Here is a 21,521-nt window from a genome sequence, read left to right on the forward strand (position 1 = left end):
AGTACCAGTCAAAGGTGTGGACACACCTTCTCATTCAATGGTTTCTCTTTATTTTTATTTTAATAATATATATTTATTTATTTTATATATATACAGTACCAGTCAAAAGTTTGGACACACCTTCTCATTCAATGGTTTTTATTTATTTTTATTTTTATTTTATATGTATTTTTATTTTATATATATATATACAGTACCAGTCAAAGGTGTGGACACACCTTCTCATTCAATGGTTTTTCTTTATTTTTATTTTATATGTATTTTTATTTTATATATATAATACAGTACCAGTCAAAAGTTTGGACACACCTTCTCATTCAGTGGTTTTTCTTTATTTTAATTTTAATTTTATATATATTTTTATTTTATATATATACAGTACCAGTCAAAGGTGTGGACACACCTTCTCATTCAATGGTTTTTCTTTATTTTTATTTTTATTTTATATATATTTTTATTTTATATTATATATACAGTACCAGTCAAAAGTTTGGACACCTTCTCATTCAATGGTTTTTCTTTATTTTTATTTTTAATTTTATATATTTTATTTTATTTTATATATATATATATACAGTACCAGTCAAAGGTGTGGACACACCTTCTCATTCAATGGTTTTTCTTTATTTTTATTTTATATATATTTTTATTTTATATATATACAGTACCAGTCAAAAGTTTGGACACACCTTCTCATTCAACTACTTTGAAGAATCTAAAATATAAAACATATTCTGGTTTGTTGAGCATTTGTTTGTTTACCACATAATTCCATATGTGTTCCTTCATAGTTTGGATGTCTTCAATATTAATCAACAATGTAGAAAAAAATAAAAATAAAGAAAAACCATTGAATGAGAAGGTGTGTCCAAACACCTGACTGGTACTGTATATATAAAATAAAATAAAAATATAAAAAAAAATAAATATATATAAAATAAATATATATAAAATAAAAATAAAAAAATAAATAATAAAAAATATAAATATAAATATATATATAAATAAATAAAATAAAATATATAAAATAAAAAAATATGTTAAAAAAATATATATGTATAAAATAAATATATATATATAAAATAAATATATATATATATAAAATAAATATATATATAAAAAGAAATATATATAAAAAAATATATATATATAAAATAAATATATATATATTAAAAAATATATATATATATAAAATATAATATATATAAAATAAATATATATATAAAATATATAAAGTACTGTATATTCTTAGATTTTATTATGTTTATATTTATTTTTGCGTTTTATTATTATATTTGTGATTATGATCATTATTGTGATTGTTTAACCCTGTACAGCACCTTGAGATTTCATTGTATTTTAAAGTGTGCTATATAAATAAAACCCATAATTATTACTATTATTAAATACCCAATAATATTTAACCACAGTACCAATAACTGAGTTAAAATACATAATGACATTCCTCCAGCAGCCTGTCAGACCAAACCCTGGGCTCCAGCCTCCCACGTGATGCAAATCTGTTTCCTGGTTGCGCACGCAGCAGCCTGAGCTCCTCTGGGTCACATGACATAACTCCGCTGGTTAGCTAGCGAGCTAACATGCTAGCTCCGAGCTGTCAACAGACGGGAGAAGCATAAACTCCCCGCTCCGAGGCCAACAACTAGTCCAAAAAGTCGTAACATATTTTACGTCTTCCAGCCCTGCTTTGTGGCAGTCATGTGGAGCAGGCTAAGCTAACGGTTGCTAGGTGAGTTGGAGTTGTTTCTCGGGGTTTCGGGCTCACCACGACGGCCCTGTTTGGGTCTGTGGAGCTAAAGGAAGCTAAAGGCTAACGCTAGCACCAGCTCTGCGGTCTGGACGTGAGGGGACAGGTGTCCCCGGGGTCAGAGGGACACGTGTCCGGTGTGTTTTAGGATGTTTGGGGTGTTTACGGAACGCGATTGTGAAATGAGAGGCGGCTAGCTTAAGTAGCTAATTCAGCTAGCCGCCGAGGCTAACTGGGTGTTAGCTGCTTCAGCTTAGCAAAGGTTGTGTTTTCATCTTGTATACATCTTTTTGTATATTTATATATATATATTTTTTATTTTATATATATATATTTATTTTGTATATATTTATTTTATATATATATTTATTATATATATATTTATTTTGTATATATATATATATTTTGTATATATATATTTATTTTATATATATATTTTTATATATATTTATTTTATATATATATATTATATATATTTATTATATATATATTTATTTTATATATATATATTTTATATATATTTATTTATATTTATATATATTTATTTCGTATATATATATATTATTTTATATATATATTTTTTATATGTATATATTTATTTTTTATATGTATATATATTTTTTTATATATATATATTTATTATTATATTTATTTTATATAGATATATATTTTTTATATATATATATATTATATATTTTTATAGATATATATATATATATATTTATTTTATATACAGTACCAGTCAAAAGTGTGGACACACCTTCTCATTCAACTACTTTGAAGAATCTAAAATATAAAACATATTCTGGTTTGTTGAGCATTTGTTTGTTTACCACATAATTCCATATGTGTTCCTTCATAGTTTGGATGTCTTCAATATTAATCTACAATGTAGAAAAAAATAAAGAAAAACCATTGAATGAGAAGGTGTGTCCAAACTTTTGACTGGTACTGTATATATTTGTTTATTCATACTTCCCAGCACAGCCCCCCGCCCCAGTGTTAACCTGACAGGAGTCTCCAGTCTGAAGAAGTGAAATCATCTGGGTGGGTCTGCAAGACCTTAAATAACTGAGTGCACTTCTTCTTCTGTCGATATGTTTGTGGGGAACTTTAAGTCATTTGTGGAGCCTGTGACTCCTGAAAGCACTGACTCTCTGCTTTCACACCAAGTTGTTGCTGAGTAAGGTAGTCCGCTTTTGCTTCACCGGGGAGGGATACATCCGTTGGTCCCTTTTTTTGAGACTTTTTCAAAGGGACATTTCCCACTAAGTCATGCTGACTGTATTTTACACTGATGCTTGGCTGTACTGCCTGCGAGGCGTTTATGAACACAGCTTTCTCAGAATCACTCTGTAAACCCGCCAGCGTTGTTGCTGATGTTGACAAAAAATGAGAAACTGCTGCAATTTATTTAAGCTTTGAAGTTGTCAAAAGTCTCGTATGAGGAGCTGGAACCAGTCCTTTTTTTCAATAATTTTTGCTTTGAAAATGACTAAATGTGTGATTGATCATTTAAATATTGCTGACAAATTTGCTGTGGATTGGGTAATTGTTTCAGGCAGTCATTGTATTTACATTTGCTTGTGTAATAAGTTGTCTGTTTTTGGGGTGTCAGCAAGATATGGTCCTGGCACATAAATCTAGTTGAATTATTAAATTGATGGAACAAATGTTGTTTTGCTTAGTTAAGATAGAACTAGTAAGATTAAAAAGAAACTGCTGTTGTGGAGTGTTGCGGCGTTAGATTAAAAAAGAAAAAGAGCTTTTGTTGATATTCAGTGCTTTATTGATTTGGTTAGTGCGTTCATTTCATTTCCAGACATCCAGGAAAAACATGCCCATGGACAAAGGTGACTGGCTGATAAGATGCAGGGGACATTGGACTTGTACAGAGAGATGACATGAGGTTACAGGCAGAGCAGAAATGCTTTACGACCAGAGAATGTGAATTCACCCAATAAAACTAGATACCTGTTGTGTCTGTAAAACAGACTCCAGAACAATAGTTTAGATTTATGATCCCCTCTGCTGGCATCACATCTGACTTATTGACTTGTTGTTTCTCCATGTATGAATATAAGATTTGTTCTAAATCTGGCTTAATGTATTGTTTTAATAAGAAAGGCTTTGAATGGTATCGACTTTTGCAGATTCAGGGACCACGATGTTTACTTTTGAAACAACTGGAGGAAAGACGGGGTCATCCCTGAGTGAAATGAGCTGCTGAAAGGTTCAAAGAGGGAAAAAAAGCTGGAGCGCCACGGCCCTGTGGGGATTTAAGAGCAACGCAAATGACCAATAGTAACCTCTGGTGTTCCCTCTCTCACCCTCCCTCCCTCTCTCTGTTTTCCCTCCTGTCTCCCATTGGGCATTGTAGAAAGGGACTCGTCTTCTTCCCCGACTCACTGTCTTCAAGATATCGAGTCATTATAATTTCCGCCCCGATAAGTCACCGGGGATTTGGCATCCTCGAGGCTCATCAGGCAAAAGCAAGTCCTGCATCAGCGCCGGGAAATCGACAGACGGAGGCTTGTGTGTGTGTGTGTGTGTGTGTGTGTGTGTGTGTGTGTGTGTGTGTGTGGACTCTCCTGGGCAGGATGGATAGACGATAAATAAGACATCAACTCCAGAGGTAAGGTCAACACTTTGCCTGTCACAGAGTCACTGTTGCAAAATATATGTTGAGCTTAATGAAGCTAGTTTGTTTGTTATCTAGAGCTAAAAGGCTTGTAAAGGCTAGTTTTTTAATTGGAAACTTAAAGGCTATTATATTTATTTACTGAATTATAATACTTGTATTTTTACTATGTCTCTTGTTTGCACTATCCTCTCTGCTGCTGTAATCTTGCAAATTTCCCCGCTGTGGGACTAATAAAGGATTATCTTATTTTATCTTTAAAAATCCTAGAAGAAGTTATTTCTTTCTCTGCAGCAAATCTGTGACATTGCTGTGAAATGCTGATATTGATATTTTTAAAGGCAAACATAGTTAAGGATGCATTGATTTGACTTTTTCCAGTCCTTTTTCTTATAGCTGGTCTTTGGGTATCGGCCAATATTGAAGTGTTTGATCAAAAAGCTGTGTGCCTCACTGTGTGGAAGAGACTGGGATTATTATTTCATGTGTAAGGCAGCATCAGGCTTTTATAACTTTGTAAAAAGAGTTTATAAATATAATTAATTTTATTTATTTGTGAAATAAGTACACCAGCAATTTAAAAAAAAAAAATAGGAATTACCTTCAAAGATTAAACCTTTTTTAATTAAACCGGATAATTATAATTCCAGTATATAATGTATGAAGTATATAAACATAGATTTAAATTAAACACATTGTTCCCATTGTCACAGATATCTGATACTCGCTGTAGTTTTTAGGAGCTCATCATCGGGGCTTTGAAAATGTCTGTTGTCACCGCTAACATGGCTTAATCACGTGTGTTTGGTGTTTTATTGTAGGTGATAGAAACGGTCTTATTTAATCACACTTCATTTAGTTTTATTTTTGTCTGTCTAGTGTTGAGCTTGACCTTCATTTATGACTTTTGTTGTGACTGTCCCGAGTTATCTCATGGGCAACTTTTTCATTAATACTTTTATTATATCATTATTGTCTGAGAGTAAGTTTTTGATATCGCTGCCATCAGCTTTAGAGTTCCTCAGTTGACAGATCAGGTGGCATATGTAAATCTTTAGCTATTCGAGTGATGTTGGGTAATCACATCTCATATATGTGACGATAAGGTGACATCACAAACGGTTGCATAATCCTGGCTGCCTCTTAACAATACACACACACACGGGTCCACATGGAATGAATGGGACTACTAGCAAGCAGCTCATAAGGTAATATTAGCAGTGATAGACTAACATAAGCAAACCAAGTTTAGATTCTGATTTTAGAAAGGTAAATTATAGTAGATGGATTGATTATGTTCTGCATCTTTGCACTGATTTGTAGTCTGTCGGCTGTCAAATTACAGACATTTAGAAAACAAGGTACGTTTTTGAGAATGTTTCAGACGGTTGTAATACTTTAAAGTATACTAAAGGATTGGAAGTATACTAAAGGATTGGAAGAGTCCTTTTTTGTCTGACATTCATATTCATATTCTTTTTTAAATACTTTACTTTTAATAAGCATACAGCAAATAATTGATGGTCAGCAGAGGCCACAGAACCTCTCAGACACAGTCTCAACTTGATATAAATGGCTTTTTCTATGCTGTTAACTTTGTTTTGCTGGAATTTTTAAACAAATAAATTACCTTAATTTGTCAGGTATATTATTCACTGTATTTTACAGTAACTGACAGTTCCATCCGGTCATTTTATCCATCCCATTCATATCAGTTTTAACAGAAAATTAAAACCATTAAAAAAAGTTTTATTGCAGTACTGTTGTATTAAACTGCATTAGTTTTAGTTATGTTGACTTGATAAACTGATTTATTGTTGTAATAGAGTTATGAAGTCATCATACTAAGTACACTGCTATACTATATCTCATAATAATTGTTAAAGCTTTTTTACTTGTCACAACTGGTTGCAGAAAGTCTATGTTTTTCCATCTCAAAGGCTGGTTAAGAATAGCCAACAATCATACATGTGTGTCCGCTGAATCAGTTTCCTGAAATGCGCCCATGCGTTGCACATGACCAACTTTCATTTCTGCTTCTGCAGCCCGTCGGCTTTCATCTGCATGCATTTTCATAGATCTCAGCTGGTTCTAAGACTTGATATCTTTCAGCTCTTTCTAAGAACTGCGTTATGCGGTTCAAGCTCATTTTACAGTCATTTTCCTGCCATTGATGCACTATAACTACACCCCTGTTCTGAATGTACACGGCCTGTACGGACGCATATCAGGAGGTTTACGTCCCTTCGCTGTTTATCGCCCTTTAACACGTCTTTTCTTGTAAAATTGCCATCATAACTGACCATGATTGTTCTTTTTTTGGTCGCACAGGTACACGTTGATTTCGTAATGACAAGCTGCTGTGCAGAAGATGTCCACGCTGTCTGTGACTGATATCCCAGATGTTGGTCATGGTAAGAGGAAACGGGTCAGGGTTCAGTTCTCTCAGAGACGCTGCGTTTCTATTCTTTTCTTGTTGTATGCTCCAGGCGAGGCTATCCAGTCTGGTGTTTTTATTCTATTATCCACTATGTTGTCCATATAAAAGATTTATAATACAACCAAGACCACGCATGGGGGTGTTAAATGCATCCACATGTGACAGGACTGCTTTGATTTCTAAAGCAACAAACAAAAGAGCAATTTGAGCAGAAATTTTATGTTATAAGCTTCACAAAAATAGGAGTCGGTACGAGGCGGTTTGTTTTGAACGCGTATGTGTTTGTGTCTCCTCCGTCAGATGAGAGTAAGGTGTTTGTCGGGGCCTCTGAGCTGCAGCTGGACTGCATGGTTGAGGAGAGCGGCAGAAGCAACGCAATGAAGCCCGGCGGCCTGCTGTCGCTGGCTGACCTCTCCCAGCCAGATGACTTCCCCGCCCCCCCACACAACGGCCTGCCGCTGACCGACATGAGCAGCCCTCTGCCGGTGGAGCCGAGCGACATTAAGCCGGATCCTTCAGCGGGGGACACGCCTGCCAGCTCAGGTGAGCGAAAAGTGCTTGCAGCTGAAATGTTTCTCTCCATAACTGACATTGAACTGCAAAACTCACCGGCGTGATTAAAAAGCATGTTTTCCTCAAAAAGTCACCAAAACTATCATTTTCGTCAGATTTTCATCTTTCCGTCAAGCCAATAGTCGTGTGTGACGCACGCTCCGTCAGAAAAAACAACCAAACGAAGCTTAAAATTGTGATGTTTCATCCAAAACATTTTATTCTTCTATCCTGATTTATGGCATGGTAACTGTCATACTGCACAAAAAACATATTTGAGTTCTTATACTTCTAGCCATGTTTGTGCTGTTTCCATGGAGGTGCAGGACTTTGTATATTGCAGTAGTATTTTAAATAAGTATTTTAAATAAGTAAATAAGTAATAACACAGTTAAGAATAATAAATAAGTAAAAAACTTTAAAATCCACAATAACTAAGATATTATATAAACAGACAGAGGTCACAGAGAGAAAAAATGTGACCGGAGTAAAAAAAAAAAAACGCCCTGAAACTGCGTTCAGAGGGTCAACTAAATATCACACATCCTTGTTTTGTGGGAATGTCCAGTTTCATATCTGGAAAAAACGGTAGTCTCTACCCAAAATCATAATTTAAGTAAAGATGGACATAATGAATGTGTCAACGATCTGAAAATGAAAACCCGAGCAAAGGCTACATTTGACTCAAGACTTAAATGTCTATTTTTACTTTTTGTTTTTGTTAAATGGTCATAACCTTTTTTTGGAGGTATTCGGTATTCTTAAATCTAGGTATGGTGAGTTTCTGTCAGTGAGTATTTGGACTGGTCGGACGACTTCCACAGACTGGACTAACCAGTATTATTTTCTGCTTATCTCAGATTAACCTGTACATCCCAATGCAGTCCTACCCATTATACCCATGTTTGAATTGGATCAGATTGTACGAGAGTTTCTAATACGTCTGTAGCTAAGTGTGTTTTTTATGTTGCAAACTCTCTCTAAGTTGCTGAAAGCTTCATGAAGTAATATGAATTTGAGCCACAATACTTAGTACAATGTTTTCTTGACTTTGTCTGGATGTGCAGACAATCTGTCATTACACAACATGTACGACAGCAGGTGCTTTAATTTAATTTGCATTGTACAAACAGTACATCTTATTATATTATCGAATGTTTTGCATACAGGGTAGTCTGTGTTTTCATAGGATGCCTGGAAATACTTATCTTCTCTTCATTCAAATAAGAGCGGACACTGCCGATCCTCCGGCACACATCGAATAACCCTCGGAGTAAAAGCTGCTGCCTCAGAGAATCGCCACTGAAACAGTTCAAAGTTCTTAACGTGGTTCGTCACCTCTTTCTTTAACGTTTCTCAGATGGTCAGCCAGTGAAGAGAAAGAAGGGCCCCGCGCCCAAGATGCTGGGCAACGAGGTGTGCAGCGTGTGCGGCGACAAGGCCTCCGGCTTCCATTACAACGTGTTGAGCTGCGAGGGCTGCAAGGGCTTCTTCCGACGCAGCGTCATCAAGAGCGCCCAGTACAACTGCAAGAACAACGGCCGCTGCGAGATGGACATGTACATGCGGCGCAAGTGCCAGCAGTGCCGCCTGCGCAAGTGTCGGGAGGCGGGAATGCTGGAGCAGTGTGAGTTGTCTGCACGCCGAACGAAGAAGAGTTTAAATTTAGAGTGTAAAATCACGAGAATCAAATGGAACATCCTGAGCTGAGCGTATCCCCTTTTTGACCCGCAGGTGTGCTCTCGGAGGAACAAATCAGACGGAAGAAGATGAAGAAGCAGCACGAGGACGAGACGGCCCGCACGTCCACGGTGGTCACGCCGACGCCACCGCAGGAAACGGTCACACTGGATCCGCAGCAGCAGGAGATGATTGAGAAGCTGGTGGCCATGCAGAAGCAATGCAACAAGAGGTCTTTCCTTGACCGACCGAAGGTGACGGTAAGTGAACGTCTCAGAGGAGAGATTTAGACCGTGTTTCACCAGTTATCGACCAGTGATTTGATTACACCCACTTATTGCTAAATTCAGTAAAACATACTTGGAGACATAACCAAAATAATCAATCGTGAATACCTTGGGACGGGTCTTTTTCTTTTCTTTTTTTGTTTGTAAGAGCATTTGATTCGTTGATTGCTGTCAGAAAATATCCCCCAAAAAGAAGATTAGATTATCAACCCTGCCTTTAAGAGGCTAGATTTATGAAGAAGTTTGTACTCTTGTACACACTTTAATCATAAACACATTGGTTGTATCGACATGTACGGTGATGAGACCGCCCACAAACAACGGTGAACAAGACTGACAGTATAATTAATATAATTAATTTAAAGAATATGTAACAGGTTGCATTATGGAAGGTGCTGGTGTGGAAGGCTGGTTTTCTGCCTCACCTCAGGAGAACATATAGCTGCTAGTGAGACTAAATGCTGTTCCTGTGTGACTGCTGGAGTGTGTGTGGACTGGATGTTGTTAGGATTTTATCAATACTATTTCTCTAATCAATACTCTTTATCCGTTCGGCTCTTTATCGATGCTCTTATTGAATCTTTTTCATTATTAAATAATTGCTTTTTAATATATTGCTTAAAAAAAAGAGTAATTGCATTATTGGATTAGACTTTATTTAAACTAACAAAATGTTGTTTATAGTACAGCAACAATAATATACAATATGGGCTGCAGACAGAGCAGAATCTCTACATGTTTACGTTTGAATGCTTGTTAAACAGATGTATTGATAAAGTGTCTGCTTTTTACTTTATGGTTTTATTGCACTTACAGTAACGGCAAGTGTAGCTGTTTTGGTTATCTTCACTTCACCGTGTGCGTGTGCGTGTGTGTGTGTGTGTGTGTGTGTGTGTGTGGTGTGTGTGTGTGGTGGGTAGAGGAGCTCAGCCCCGACACAGAGTGCAGAGGAGATTCTGCAGTGTGATAACGTTAAAAGAACCCAGATAAAAGAACCAATAAGGGACATCTGTGGTCGATTTCTAGTAAAAGTGTACTTTATTTTTGCATCTCTGCAATCTAGGTTTAACCTGAATTCTGTGTCTGTATCTGGTAAATGTTTACTCCATGCTAACCAATTCATTTTATATTGTGTGTGTGTGTGTGTGTGAATCTGACAGCCGTGGCCGCAGAGTCAGGACCCGCAGAACCGAGAGGTGCGTCAGCAGCGGTTCGCCCACTTCACCGAGCTCGCCATCATGTCGGTCCAGGAGATCGTGGACTTCGCGAAGCAGCTTCCTGGTTTCCTGGAGCTCACCAGGGAGGACCAGATAGCGCTGCTGAAGACGTCAACCATTGAGGTTTGTCATTACTTAGAATTCTACATGTTTCTTATAGCTGCTTCAAGTTTGAAATGATTGTTGTCAACACTTTCTTAAATATGTTCGTTAATTAAATACAGGAATTTAAACAATACACTGATGTAAAAATATGTTTGTATGGTCTTAATTTGCAGTTTTAGCATGCATTATGCAAAATAAGTTTGTTAAACATTTAGTAATCGATAGCACTGATGGACATTCTGCTCCTCACTGATGTTGTTTTGACAGCTTACCTGCTTCCTGCATGAGTTTGACAACCACATCCGTTTGTCTTATTTTGTCTGCGTATTAATATTCCACTCACCGTGACGTCTCTTGTCTTCCTCAGATTATGCTGCTCGAGACATCTCGTCGGTACAACCCTGCTATTGATAGCATCACGTTCCTGAAGGATTTCAGCTATAATAAGGAGGATTTCGCCAAAGCAGGTGCTTTTACTTGTTTCTGCCTGTCACATGTTTATGGGATATGAATATCTGGTATCACTGAAGCTGCATGCTGTTAAAAAAAAAAAGAGTATGAGCAGATTTAACCAGGTTGAGCATGTTTAGTCTTTAAAGGTTTGTTTTTCACTATCTGTAAATAGTCTTTTATTTTCTTATCCATAATAAATACAACATATGAAACTGATAAACACTGTGCGTAGTTTTAGCAATAGGATATGTTTACTATAGAAAAAGAAACACACTTCCTTCTTTTAAAGTTCTCCGTGTCCCTCTCTCACCTCTCACCTCCTCAGGGCTTCAGTTTGAGTTCATCAACCCCATCTTTGAGTTCTCTAAAGGAATGAACGACCTGCATCTGGACGAGGCAGAATACGCCCTGCTCATCGCCATCAACATCTTCTCCGCAGGTCAGAATCCATTCTAAACTTTTTAAGGATTGTTTACGGTTTCATTTTTCTGTAAGCATGAATCAAATTGAACCCAAACAGTCTGTAATAAAAGTGTCTGTCTGTTAAAACCCTGTTCAGATCGGCCAAACGTGCAGGATCACGACCTGGTGGAGCGGCTGCAGCAGCCCTACGTGGACGCGCTTCGCTCTTACATCATGATAAAGAGACCAAATGTAAGTTTACGTAACCTCTCGTCTCGTGACCGCCGTCATGTTGAAAGGCACATTGGGTCAGGGCCGAGGTTACTGGAGGGGGGCGGGGCTTAAAGCTTAACAAGAGCAGTTTGTTTGCGACATAAAAAAAGTCTGTTTGGAGAAACGGTTATATTGTAATGAAGCTACTAAATGTAAGGGACTTTGGGCCTCGTGTCCACATCGAGTCTTTTTCAGAACGCCAGCATCTTTTTTTCCAATAGTTCCCAATAAGTACACAGCGTGAATCTCAGAACTTTTCAATAACGTGTAGTCACTTTTAGGAGAAGCTTGTTTTTAACGTGTCTGTCTAACCTGAACTTTATGTTTCGATCATAACAAAGACTGAAACGCTCATTTGCTGGTGAGTTGTGCTTTTATCCCCGTACGGCTTGTGTCGCAGATGACAAACTCATCCAGACAAAGTATGAAGAAGACCTCCTCCGTTTGATGCTCATGGTGAAGAAACAATGTACAACAAATAGATAGTAGCCCAAATAGATGATACAAAGCAAAGGCCAATGCTAGTCTACCTTACAAGGATTGTTAGTGTTAATATGTTATTATGATATTTTTGTATTGTGAAACCAAACCGCATTTTGGACGCTTTTCTGCCAGAAAAAGCCGTCGTGTGGACACAGGCCCTTGAATACTTTGTTTCTTTCGCACATCAACTTCAAACGGAGCTACGGTTCATTATAAATCATTCCTGCAGACATGTTGCAGAGGTGATCATAGGGCCAAATGTCTCCGCCACTCTCCTAGAAGTCTTTTTGTATTTTTTTTATAAATGTGTGTTCCCTCAGGATCATCTGATGTTTCCCCGCATGCTGATGAAGCTGGTGAGCCTCCGCACGCTGAGCAGCGTCCACTCAGAGCAGGTCTTTGCCCTCCGCCTCCAGGACAAGAAGCTCCCCCCGCTGCTCTCTGAAATCTGGGACGTCAACGAGTGACTGCGGACCCCCGATGTCACAAACAAACACTTTCTTTGAAGCCCGAGACGGACACGGCATCCAGCAGGGGACACTGACTCCTCCCTGCCCGTGTGCTCAGGAGACGGTTAGAGCAGTGAGATTGTTTTGGTTTTTTTCTCTCGTGGTGGTGGTAGGAGGAGGATGAGGAGGAGGATGAGGAGGATGAGGCGGATGAGGCAGCACCGTCACCCCTTTGCTCTCAAACAGACTGCTAAATGTTTTGTTGTGTTCACGAGGAGAAACATGAACACCTTAGTTGTCTTTGAGCCTTTTTCGTTGTTCTTACTTTTGAGTAGATGCTGACATGATTATGGCGAATTATTAAAAACCAGCATGAGGCTCTTTAGCCAGTTTTTCTTTGATTTTCATACGTCTTGAAAAGTCGATTTCTAGAGCAGTTCTATACGCGTCCTCTTAACGTTTATAATCTGAGCTCCAACGTCAGGATCAAAGCTGCACATTCGGTTGAAATAGTGAGGTGTGTTTTTTGTTCGGTTTTTTTTTTTGCAGTCGTGCAATAGGTGGAGATGGATGCAGAGTTACGTATGAGCAGACACACACACACACACACACACACACACACACACACACACACACACACACACGGTGCTGTTCACTTTATTGATGTTGGGGTAAAGCGGTAGGCCATCTGGTTGGTATTGTGCATTGTGATATGGCAACAAATAGCCTGTGTTCCTGTTAGGAGTAGGTGCAGAAATGAAAAAGGTTGGTGTAGTCGCTCAGGTAAAGTAATGTGAAGTAGACCTCGGGGAGTTAGAGGCTTCTTTAATACCTATAAGAATACTTTGAGTTTTTCTTCCCACTTCATAAGAGGCCCTTTTGGTCATTTCTAGACGCCAGTTAACTTTCATGTAAAGTGTATATTTATTTTCACAAGACAAACTGTAGAACACACACACACACACACACACACACACACACACACACACACACAGATTGTACAATCACATACTCAACGCAGGAGAAAGTAAAACTCTGCAGACTGTGCCCTCGTTAAAAGGAAACTAACGATGTGACTAAACCTTTATTTTACACACAGCACTGGTACCTTTTTTTTAAAAATCAGAGGTACTAACGTATCTTAAAATTCCATGTAAAGAATAAACGTTAGAGGAAGTCAAAGTACCATCTCTGTCACCCTCCTTTTTAAAACGAATAAGAAATCCTTCCTGACAAAGATGTATTTATAAATCATAAATAGAAAGAATCTCCTTATTTGTAATTAACGTGTATGAGAGATGTACTTTTTGTTCATTTCATCACAAAGCAGTTCAGTTGTTTTTTCATATTTTGATTTGTCGTTTTATCACTTCAGCATTTGAAGGTGTGAGAAATGTATAAAGCAACACGCGTATAGCTCGAACAGGATGTAGCAGATGTGACAGCCTTTTATTTTTGATAATAAACCGTGTGAATGACACGGAGGGGAAATGTATAGCTGAATATCCGGAGGGAAACCGTCTCTATCTGAAGGTCGACAACCGTCTGAGTATCTAAACTGGACACCAACAGCTTTAACAGATTTAGGAAAGCCTCGTTAAGAAAAGAAATGTACCAAAATCTCTATTAACAGGAAGTAGAGAACAGCCAATGAGTAGAAACATTCAAATGTTTGAAGTTATAATCAACTTTATAACGACAAAGATTTCGGTGTTTTTACTCATGCTGTGTTTTCGATGCTTTCTCCTGTGCAGTGTAAACTTGAAATGCATAACGGATGATAAAAGAAATGTCAACGCAAACTCAGAATTGTGAAGTTTATTTATTTTTAGGGCTGAAAACCAGACGACAAAAATGTTAATTACCAGGTGATACCATTAGAGTTGCATTACCAATTCAAATGCAGTCTTCTCTGTCATAACACAGCTTTTACGTTAAAATCAAGCATTGTACATTTTTTTTTTTTTACCATTTGCAGGTACAATTTAATTCAGAATGTTTCATTTGACAGCCAACCTGTTAAAGCAAACCAGGAACATTTATTGAAATACGAATATGCACGACTTTCAGTAACGCAGGATCAAGGGTCGTCTTTCTCAGTTATGACAGCCAGGCATTGTTTTGATTTGATCCGAATTTAATTGTGTTTTGATCATTTGAATTTCAATCGTAGACTTGTGTTGTCTTCTTTTTTTTTTTCTCTTCATCCAGTAATATATCTGCATTACATATTATGTTTGTTGGATTTAACGACCTGTTGCGGATCTCAAAAATGGTCTTATTAATTTTTTTTATTTGACTTTCAATCCCATCCTTTAACAGATCTTATACTTTAGCACTTACTAATGCAACTCTAATAACAGTAAAAGCATAAATTGTTGAGTCAACAGTTACCGCCGCGGTTGTGTTTTGCCATTCGATGCTTTTACGATTTATGAAATAGATTTGTGATTTTCTTTATTTTATTTTTTTTAATGCTTCCTTGTGCATCAAATTTCAGTGAGCTCCACCTATTGGTCGGTTGAATGATCACAAACAAATGGATGTTTTTCTTTCCTCATTCTTTATCGTACAGCGTTCAGAGAAACAATAGTAACCGGAGCGTTTTTCCTTCCTCTTGCTCAACAGCTGCTTAGACAAAAAAAAAAAAAAAAAAAAAAAAAAAAAACTTGGCAAAAGGCTTCTTTTTAGCATTCTTCCTGCTACCGAACTGGAAACAAGTTATAAAAAGGCAACACGAGGAGCTTAAGTTGAATTCCCGTCTTTAGCTGTGTGACAAAAGTTGACAGACTTAAATATCAAGCTTGATATTAGAAAACAAAATAACGAAGAGTTTCCACTCATTTTCTGACCGTGTAATGTATCGAGCCGCTTTGCCTTCCACCCTTCAAAATTGAATTCAATTTTTTCACACTGAATAGATGTTTTTTTTTTTGTTTTCTTGCATTCTTCTAACCCTTTAGTGATATGTTTCATGGTTTTCTTTTTCCCAAGTTGAACAATATTAAAAGACGGCAGAATAATCAGAGTGTGGAGCATTTTTAAACCATACAAGTGGGTTTTTTTCAATTCTTTTGGGGTTCTTTTGAAATGAAATGTGTGTTTTTTTTGGTTTGTTGTTTGCAGGTTTTCTCCAACCAAACGCTAACAGTTTAAAAAAGTAACTTCTGTATTATTGGGTTGAATTTTCCACCATGTCCTAATTAAATCCCAAATCTACTGACAGATAAATTACTGCGCTGTACTCTGATCAAACGAGCAAAAAAACCCCACCTCTTTCTTTCTTATTGTTCATGTTCTGTATCAAAGGTTAATCGTGCTGTATATACTGTAATTGTCATGTGATCTCATCTACTCTTCCGTCTTCAAAGGGTGACACTGTAAACATTGTTGATGTATAGAAATGCAAACCTATTTTAATACTCGTGACTCATGAAGACCTTCTGTTTTGTATGTACAGTATAAATTAAAGCTATGCTGTAGTGCTGATGGGTCTCAATCACTTATTTTTTTCATATTTTATTGTGTTCAGGGTCTCAAATCAGATTTAAAAACATTACATTACATTACATTACATTACAGTCATTTAGCAGACGCTTTTATCCAAAGCGACTTACAGGAAAACCTCAGCGATTGTCCACTTATACTCCGATATATTTAGTATTTAAATGGGACACCATCCTTGCTTTATTTGCTTTTTTTATTTTGCCATAACTCAAGAGTTGATTCGCTAATTTGAGATTTTGATGTCACTAGATGACATTTGGGGTAAAAGTGCCCTATTTTATGTAATTATTTGGAATTTTACCCTATTTTTTGGGGATTGTGTACAAAATCTGTGTACCAGCATCTCAAAAACTGATACTAATATAAATATTATAGCTAGTAATAATATTTAATTGAGGTAACTGAACTGCTCAGGGCCCGAAAAAATGTTGGCATAACAGTTTGTACTGACTATTGAGGAAACTATTGCAACCACAGACACACGAGTGTCTGTAGCGTCAGCATTAAGTGTTACGTTTGTTTTCTTCTACACCAAAACATTACCAGAGTTCCCATTTTGGGATTGTGTGGTGCCAAAGAAAGAATTGGGGTTGTTAGAAATGTTAAGGGCCCGATATAAAAAGTTTGGGATTTAGGGGCGTCTTAGAAAACATTTTAGGATCATGAAAACACATTTTATGGACCCTTTACCAAATAAACGTACCGCTGTCTTTCAGACTATACAGACATCGCACAGTACAACATAACGTAGTTTATTATTCTGCTTAGTACTCTTATTATATGAATAATTTATATCATATGCATCGAATGTGTTGTAACTCTATTTTGTCGTTAGTTCTGTACACACGGTATCTAATATATCTATATCTATATCTATCTACTGCACTTCTGTCCATCCTGGGAGAAGGATCGCTCCTCTGTTGTTCTACCCGTTAAAGTTGTTCCTCTTCCTATGCGAGGGTCCCGGGACAGAGGATGTCGTACATTGTACAGACTGTACAGATTGTACAGATTGTACAGATTGTAAAGCCCTCTGAGGATAATTTGTGGCTATAAAAAAGAAAATTAAATTGAAACGTAAATCAGCTGCCGAACCACCAGACTTCAAAACAGCTTCTTTCCTCTGGCTGTGAGACTCCGTAATTAATCCTCAAACCTATATATATATATATATAAATATATATATTTATTTATATATATATATAAATATATATATATAAATATAAATATATATAAATATATATTTATTTATATATATAAATATATATATATATATATATATATAAATATATATATATAAATATATATATATATATATAAATATATATATATAAAAATATATATAATATTTATATTTATACCTCCTCCTCCTCCTCCACCTGTCCAGACTGTCCACCTCCTCCTCCACCACGACTACTACTACCACCACCTGCTCCTCCAACACCTGTCCAGACTGTCCACCTCCTCCTCCACCACGACTACTACTACCACCACCTCCTCCTCCAACACCTGTCCAGACTGTCCACCTCCTCCACCACTACTACTACCACCTCCTCCTCCTCCACCTGTCCAGACTGTCCACCTCCTCCTCCACCACTACTACTACCACCTCCTCCTCCTCCACCTGTCCAGACTGTCCACCTCCTCCAACACCTGTCCAGACTGTCCACCTCCTCCTCCTCCACCTGTCCAGACTGTCCACCTCCTCCTCCTCCACCTGTCCAGACTGTCCACCTCCTCCTCCTCCTCCAACACCTGTCCAGACTGTCCACCTCCTCCTCCACCTCCTCCACCACTAATACTACCACCTCCTCCTCCTCCTCCACCTGTCCAGACTGTCCACCTCCTCCTCCACCACTACTACTACCACCTCCTCCACCTGTCCAGACTGTCCACCTCCACCACCTCCTCCACTCCTACCACCTGTCCAGACTGTCCACCTCCTCCAACACCTGTCCAGACTGTCCACCCTCCTCCACCTCCTCCTCCACCACCTTCTCAGACTCCTCCTCCTCCACCACCTGTTCAGACTGTCCACCTCCACCACCTCCTCCTCCACCTGTCCAGACTGTCCACCTCCTCCACCTGTCCAGACTGTCCACCTCCACCACCTCCTCCTCCTCCTCCTCCACCACCACTACTACCACCACCTTCTCCTCCTCCTCCTCCACCTGTCCAGACTGTCCACCTCCTCCACCACTACTACCACCACCTTCTCCTCCTCCTCCTCCTCCACCTGTTCAGACTGTCCACATCCTCCTCCTCCTCCTCCACCACTACTACCTCCACCTTCTCCTCCTCCACCACTACTACCACCACCACCTCCTCCTCACCCCAGAGGAGGAGCGTTCTCTGTCATGCGGAACTCGCTCTGGAGAGGATGTTGTGAGACTGAAGCAGCATCCCGTTAGAGGAGAACGCCTCCTCACGTTCCTCACGTTCCTCCTGTGATGAGACAGACGGACTCCTCCTCTTCTCTCTCCTCCTCTTCTCTCCTCCTCTTCTCTCCTCTGTGGCCGACAGTCCTCATCCCACCGGGCCTCACCAGCAGCCCCGCAGCGACACGTTAGCTAGCGGCTAACGGCTAACGCTAGCAGCAGGTAGGGACGTTCCCTCAGACACACTGAGCTCCTGTTTATCACCGACACAACCGACCGACCACAGCTCCGTCCCTCCGGCTGCTGCTAGCAGCTAACGGCAGCTGCTTAGGTGCTAATGCTAACGTCAGTTGTTTAGGTGCTAATGTCAGTTCTTTAGGTGCTAATGTCAGTTGTTTAGGTGCTAATGTCAGTTGTTTAGGTGCTAATGTCAGTTGGTAAGGTGCTAATGTCAGTTGTTTAGGTGCTAATGTCAGTTGTTTAGGTGCTAATGTCAGTTGGTAAGGTGCTAATGTCAGTTGGTAAGGTGCTAATGTCAGTTGTTTAGGTGCTAATGTCAGTTGGTAAGGTGCTAATGTCAGTTGTTTAGGTGCTAATGCTAATGTCAGTTGTTTAGGTGCTAATGTCAGTTGGTAAGGTGCTAATGTCAGTTGTTTAGGTGCTAATGTCAGTTGGTAAGGTGCTAATGCTAATGTCAGTTGTTTAGGTGCTAATGTCAGTTGTTTAGGTGCTAATGTCAGTTGGTAAGGTGCTAATGTCAGTTGTTTAGGTGCTAATGCTAATGTCAGTTATTTAGGTGCTAATGTCAGTTGGTAAGGTGCTAATGTCAGTTGTTTAGGTGCTAATGCTAATGTCAGTTGTTTAGGTGCTAATGTCAGTTGGTAAGGTGCTAATGTCAGTTAGTAAGGTGCTAATGTCAGTTGTTTAGGTGCTAATGTCAGTTGGTAAGGTGCTAATGCTAATGTCAGTTGTTTAGGTGCTAATGTCAGTTGGTAAGGTGATAATGTCAGTTTGTTTAGGTGCTAATGTCAGTTGTTTAGGTGCTAATGTCAGTTGTTTAGGTGCTAATGTCAGTTGGTAAGGTGCTAATGTCAGTTGGTAAGGTGCTAATGCTATTGTTAGTTGGTTAGCACGCTAGCAGCTAATGTCAGTTGGTAAGGTGCTAATGCTATTGTTAGTTGGTTAGCATGCTAGCAGCTAACGTCAGTTGGTTAGCACGCTAGCAGCTAACGTCAGTTGGTTAGCACGCTGGCTGTGGCGTAGTGGAGAGCAAGGTAGTTCTCCAATCAGAGGGTCGGTGGTTCGATACCCGACAGTCGATGTGTCCTTGAGTCAGACACTTAACCCCAAGTTGCTCCTGAAGGCTGATGGATGTCAGTTAGAGTCTGATGGCAGCTTGATGGTAGCCTGTCATCAGTGTGTGAATGATGTGTAACATACTACTGACTGTAATGTAATGTAATGTAATGCTAGCAGCTAACGTCAGTTGGTTAGCACGCTAGCAGCTAACGTCAGTTGGTTAGCACGCTTGCTAGCTCTAGCTAATCCGTGACGTAGAGCCCGTTAAGCAGGAGTGGCGGTGACGTGTCGCCATGGAGACTGTAACACGAGGAGGCTGGTTAACCGTTAGCTGTAACTGACACATGTATCACTGTAACACTGTATTTAAACAGGTCACTGTATCATTGATATGTGTACAAATAATAAATAAAAATAGTAAATTTAGTATAGTTTTTTTTAGAATTTATAAAAAGCAAGTGTGATTGCAAAAACATAAGAACAACCTTTTAAAATGACTGAGTTAAATCAAATAATGTAACATATTTTTTGAAGCTCATTATATATATATATATATATATATATATATATATATATATATATATATATATATATGCATCATATTATTTGTGTGAACTAAGAACTACATCTATTGTTAAAATGTCCAGGAATCTAACATTATTGATAAAGCATTTAAATGTGAACAGAAGACAGAGGTAACTCCGCAATAGTTGCAGTAACATTTTTCTCAGTAAATATATTTCTAAAGGTGCTATTTACATGATATTTTCACCAGATGTTGGTAACGACACCAGTAATCCATACATACAAAGAAAACCAAACGAATGAGTTCAGAAATTAAGTTATTTGTAATAAAATGGAATGACACAGGGGAAAAGTATTGAACATGCTTACTGAAATGTATTTAATACTTGGTACAAAAGCCTTTGTTGGTAATGACAGCTTCAAGACGCCTCCTGTATGGAGAAACTAGTCGCATGCATTGCTCAGGTGTGATTTTGGGTTAGGATTACTTGGGTTGTTACCGACATCTGGTGACAATTTCATGTCAATAGCACCTTTAGAAATATATTTACTGAGAAAAATGGTGACGTGTTCAATACTTATTTTACCCGCTGTGTATATATAACAACAAAAATACAATGCTATTCCTTGACATATGTGTCACCTGGGATGAAGTGCATATATATTGAGTCAAGAGGCCTTTAGATTAAGGGAGAAGCATGATTATTGGACAAGCATAATATTTTCATATGTATTCAGGTCAGAAATATGAGAAAGGTCTATGAACATAAAGAAGTATAAGTAAGGGTGCAAAATATCGAGTATAAATTAAATGCAATATAGACCATCAAAATGATTGGTAACATGCAAAAAAAACAAATGCACACAATGCTATAAATGTAAATAGGTTGTAAAAGCTCGCCATTCTCAATTTCATGTGGCAGCTTGCATGATGGCACATATCTTAACATCTACTATTGTTTACCTGTAGACAACAGAACACCAGGGCTTTGGTTTTAGGAGTTTTGGGACCAAAAATTAGAGTTCACAAGCCGGAAAAGGCTTAAAAACATGTGTATTTTA

General features: G+C 38.2%; 2 protein-coding genes across 18 annotated transcripts in view; both read left to right on the top strand.

The window, feature by feature from the left end:
• The first annotated feature begins 1,561 nt into the window (after nucleotides 1–1,561).
• Nucleotides 1,562–16,237, top strand: nr1h3 (nuclear receptor subfamily 1, group H, member 3). 4 transcript variants are annotated; one of them, XM_054611617.1, is made up of 11 exons: nucleotides 1,562–1,750; nucleotides 4,149–4,403; nucleotides 6,741–6,823; nucleotides 7,150–7,392; nucleotides 8,762–9,028; nucleotides 9,136–9,341; nucleotides 10,529–10,708; nucleotides 11,058–11,157; nucleotides 11,469–11,582; nucleotides 11,703–11,797; nucleotides 12,622–16,237. In XM_054611617.1, the coding sequence occupies exons 3-11, from the start codon at nucleotides 6,781–6,783 to the stop codon at nucleotides 12,766–12,768; spliced, it is 1,395 nt and encodes a 464-aa protein (XP_054467592.1). In that variant the 5' UTR covers nucleotides 1,562–1,750; nucleotides 4,149–4,403; nucleotides 6,741–6,780; the 3' UTR covers nucleotides 12,769–16,237. The 4 variants fall into 4 exon arrangements, with proteins under 4 accessions (XP_054467592.1, XP_054467600.1, XP_054467607.1 ...); XM_054611625.1 differs by lacking the exon at nucleotides 1,562–1,750 and adding an exon at nucleotides 2,904–2,956; XM_054611632.1 differs by lacking the exons at nucleotides 1,562–1,750; nucleotides 4,149–4,403 and adding an exon at nucleotides 5,591–5,617.
• A 2,370-nt stretch (nucleotides 16,238–18,607) lies between these two features.
• The window catches only part of madd (MAP-kinase activating death domain), a 58,162-nt gene continuing 55,248 nt past the window's right edge, over nucleotides 18,608–21,521 (top strand). For all 14 annotated transcript variants that reach the window (XM_054610833.1, XM_054610856.1, XM_054610842.1 and 11 more), the window contains exon 1: nucleotides 18,608–18,857. The gene's annotated coding sequence lies outside the window, so the exon portion shown is untranslated. The remainder of the gene's footprint in view (nucleotides 18,858–21,521) is intronic.

The sequence above is a fragment of the Anoplopoma fimbria genome, chromosome 2 (genome assembly GCF_027596085.1).
Source record: "Anoplopoma fimbria isolate UVic2021 breed Golden Eagle Sablefish chromosome 2, Afim_UVic_2022, whole genome shotgun sequence".
Lineage (NCBI taxonomy): Eukaryota > Metazoa > Chordata > Actinopteri > Perciformes > Anoplopomatidae > Anoplopoma > Anoplopoma fimbria.

Coding starts and splice junctions, on each gene's coding strand:
- nr1h3 (XM_054611617.1), top strand. CDS start 6,781: ATGTCCACGCTGTCTGTGACTGATATCCCAGATGTTGGTCATG. Junction 9,342..10,528: donor TTGACCGACCGAAGGTGACG/GTAAGTGAACGT, acceptor TGAATCTGACAG/CCGTGGCCGCAGAGTCAGGA. Junction 10,709..11,057: donor TGAAGACGTCAACCATTGAG/GTTTGTCATTAC, acceptor TGTCTTCCTCAG/ATTATGCTGCTCGAGACATC.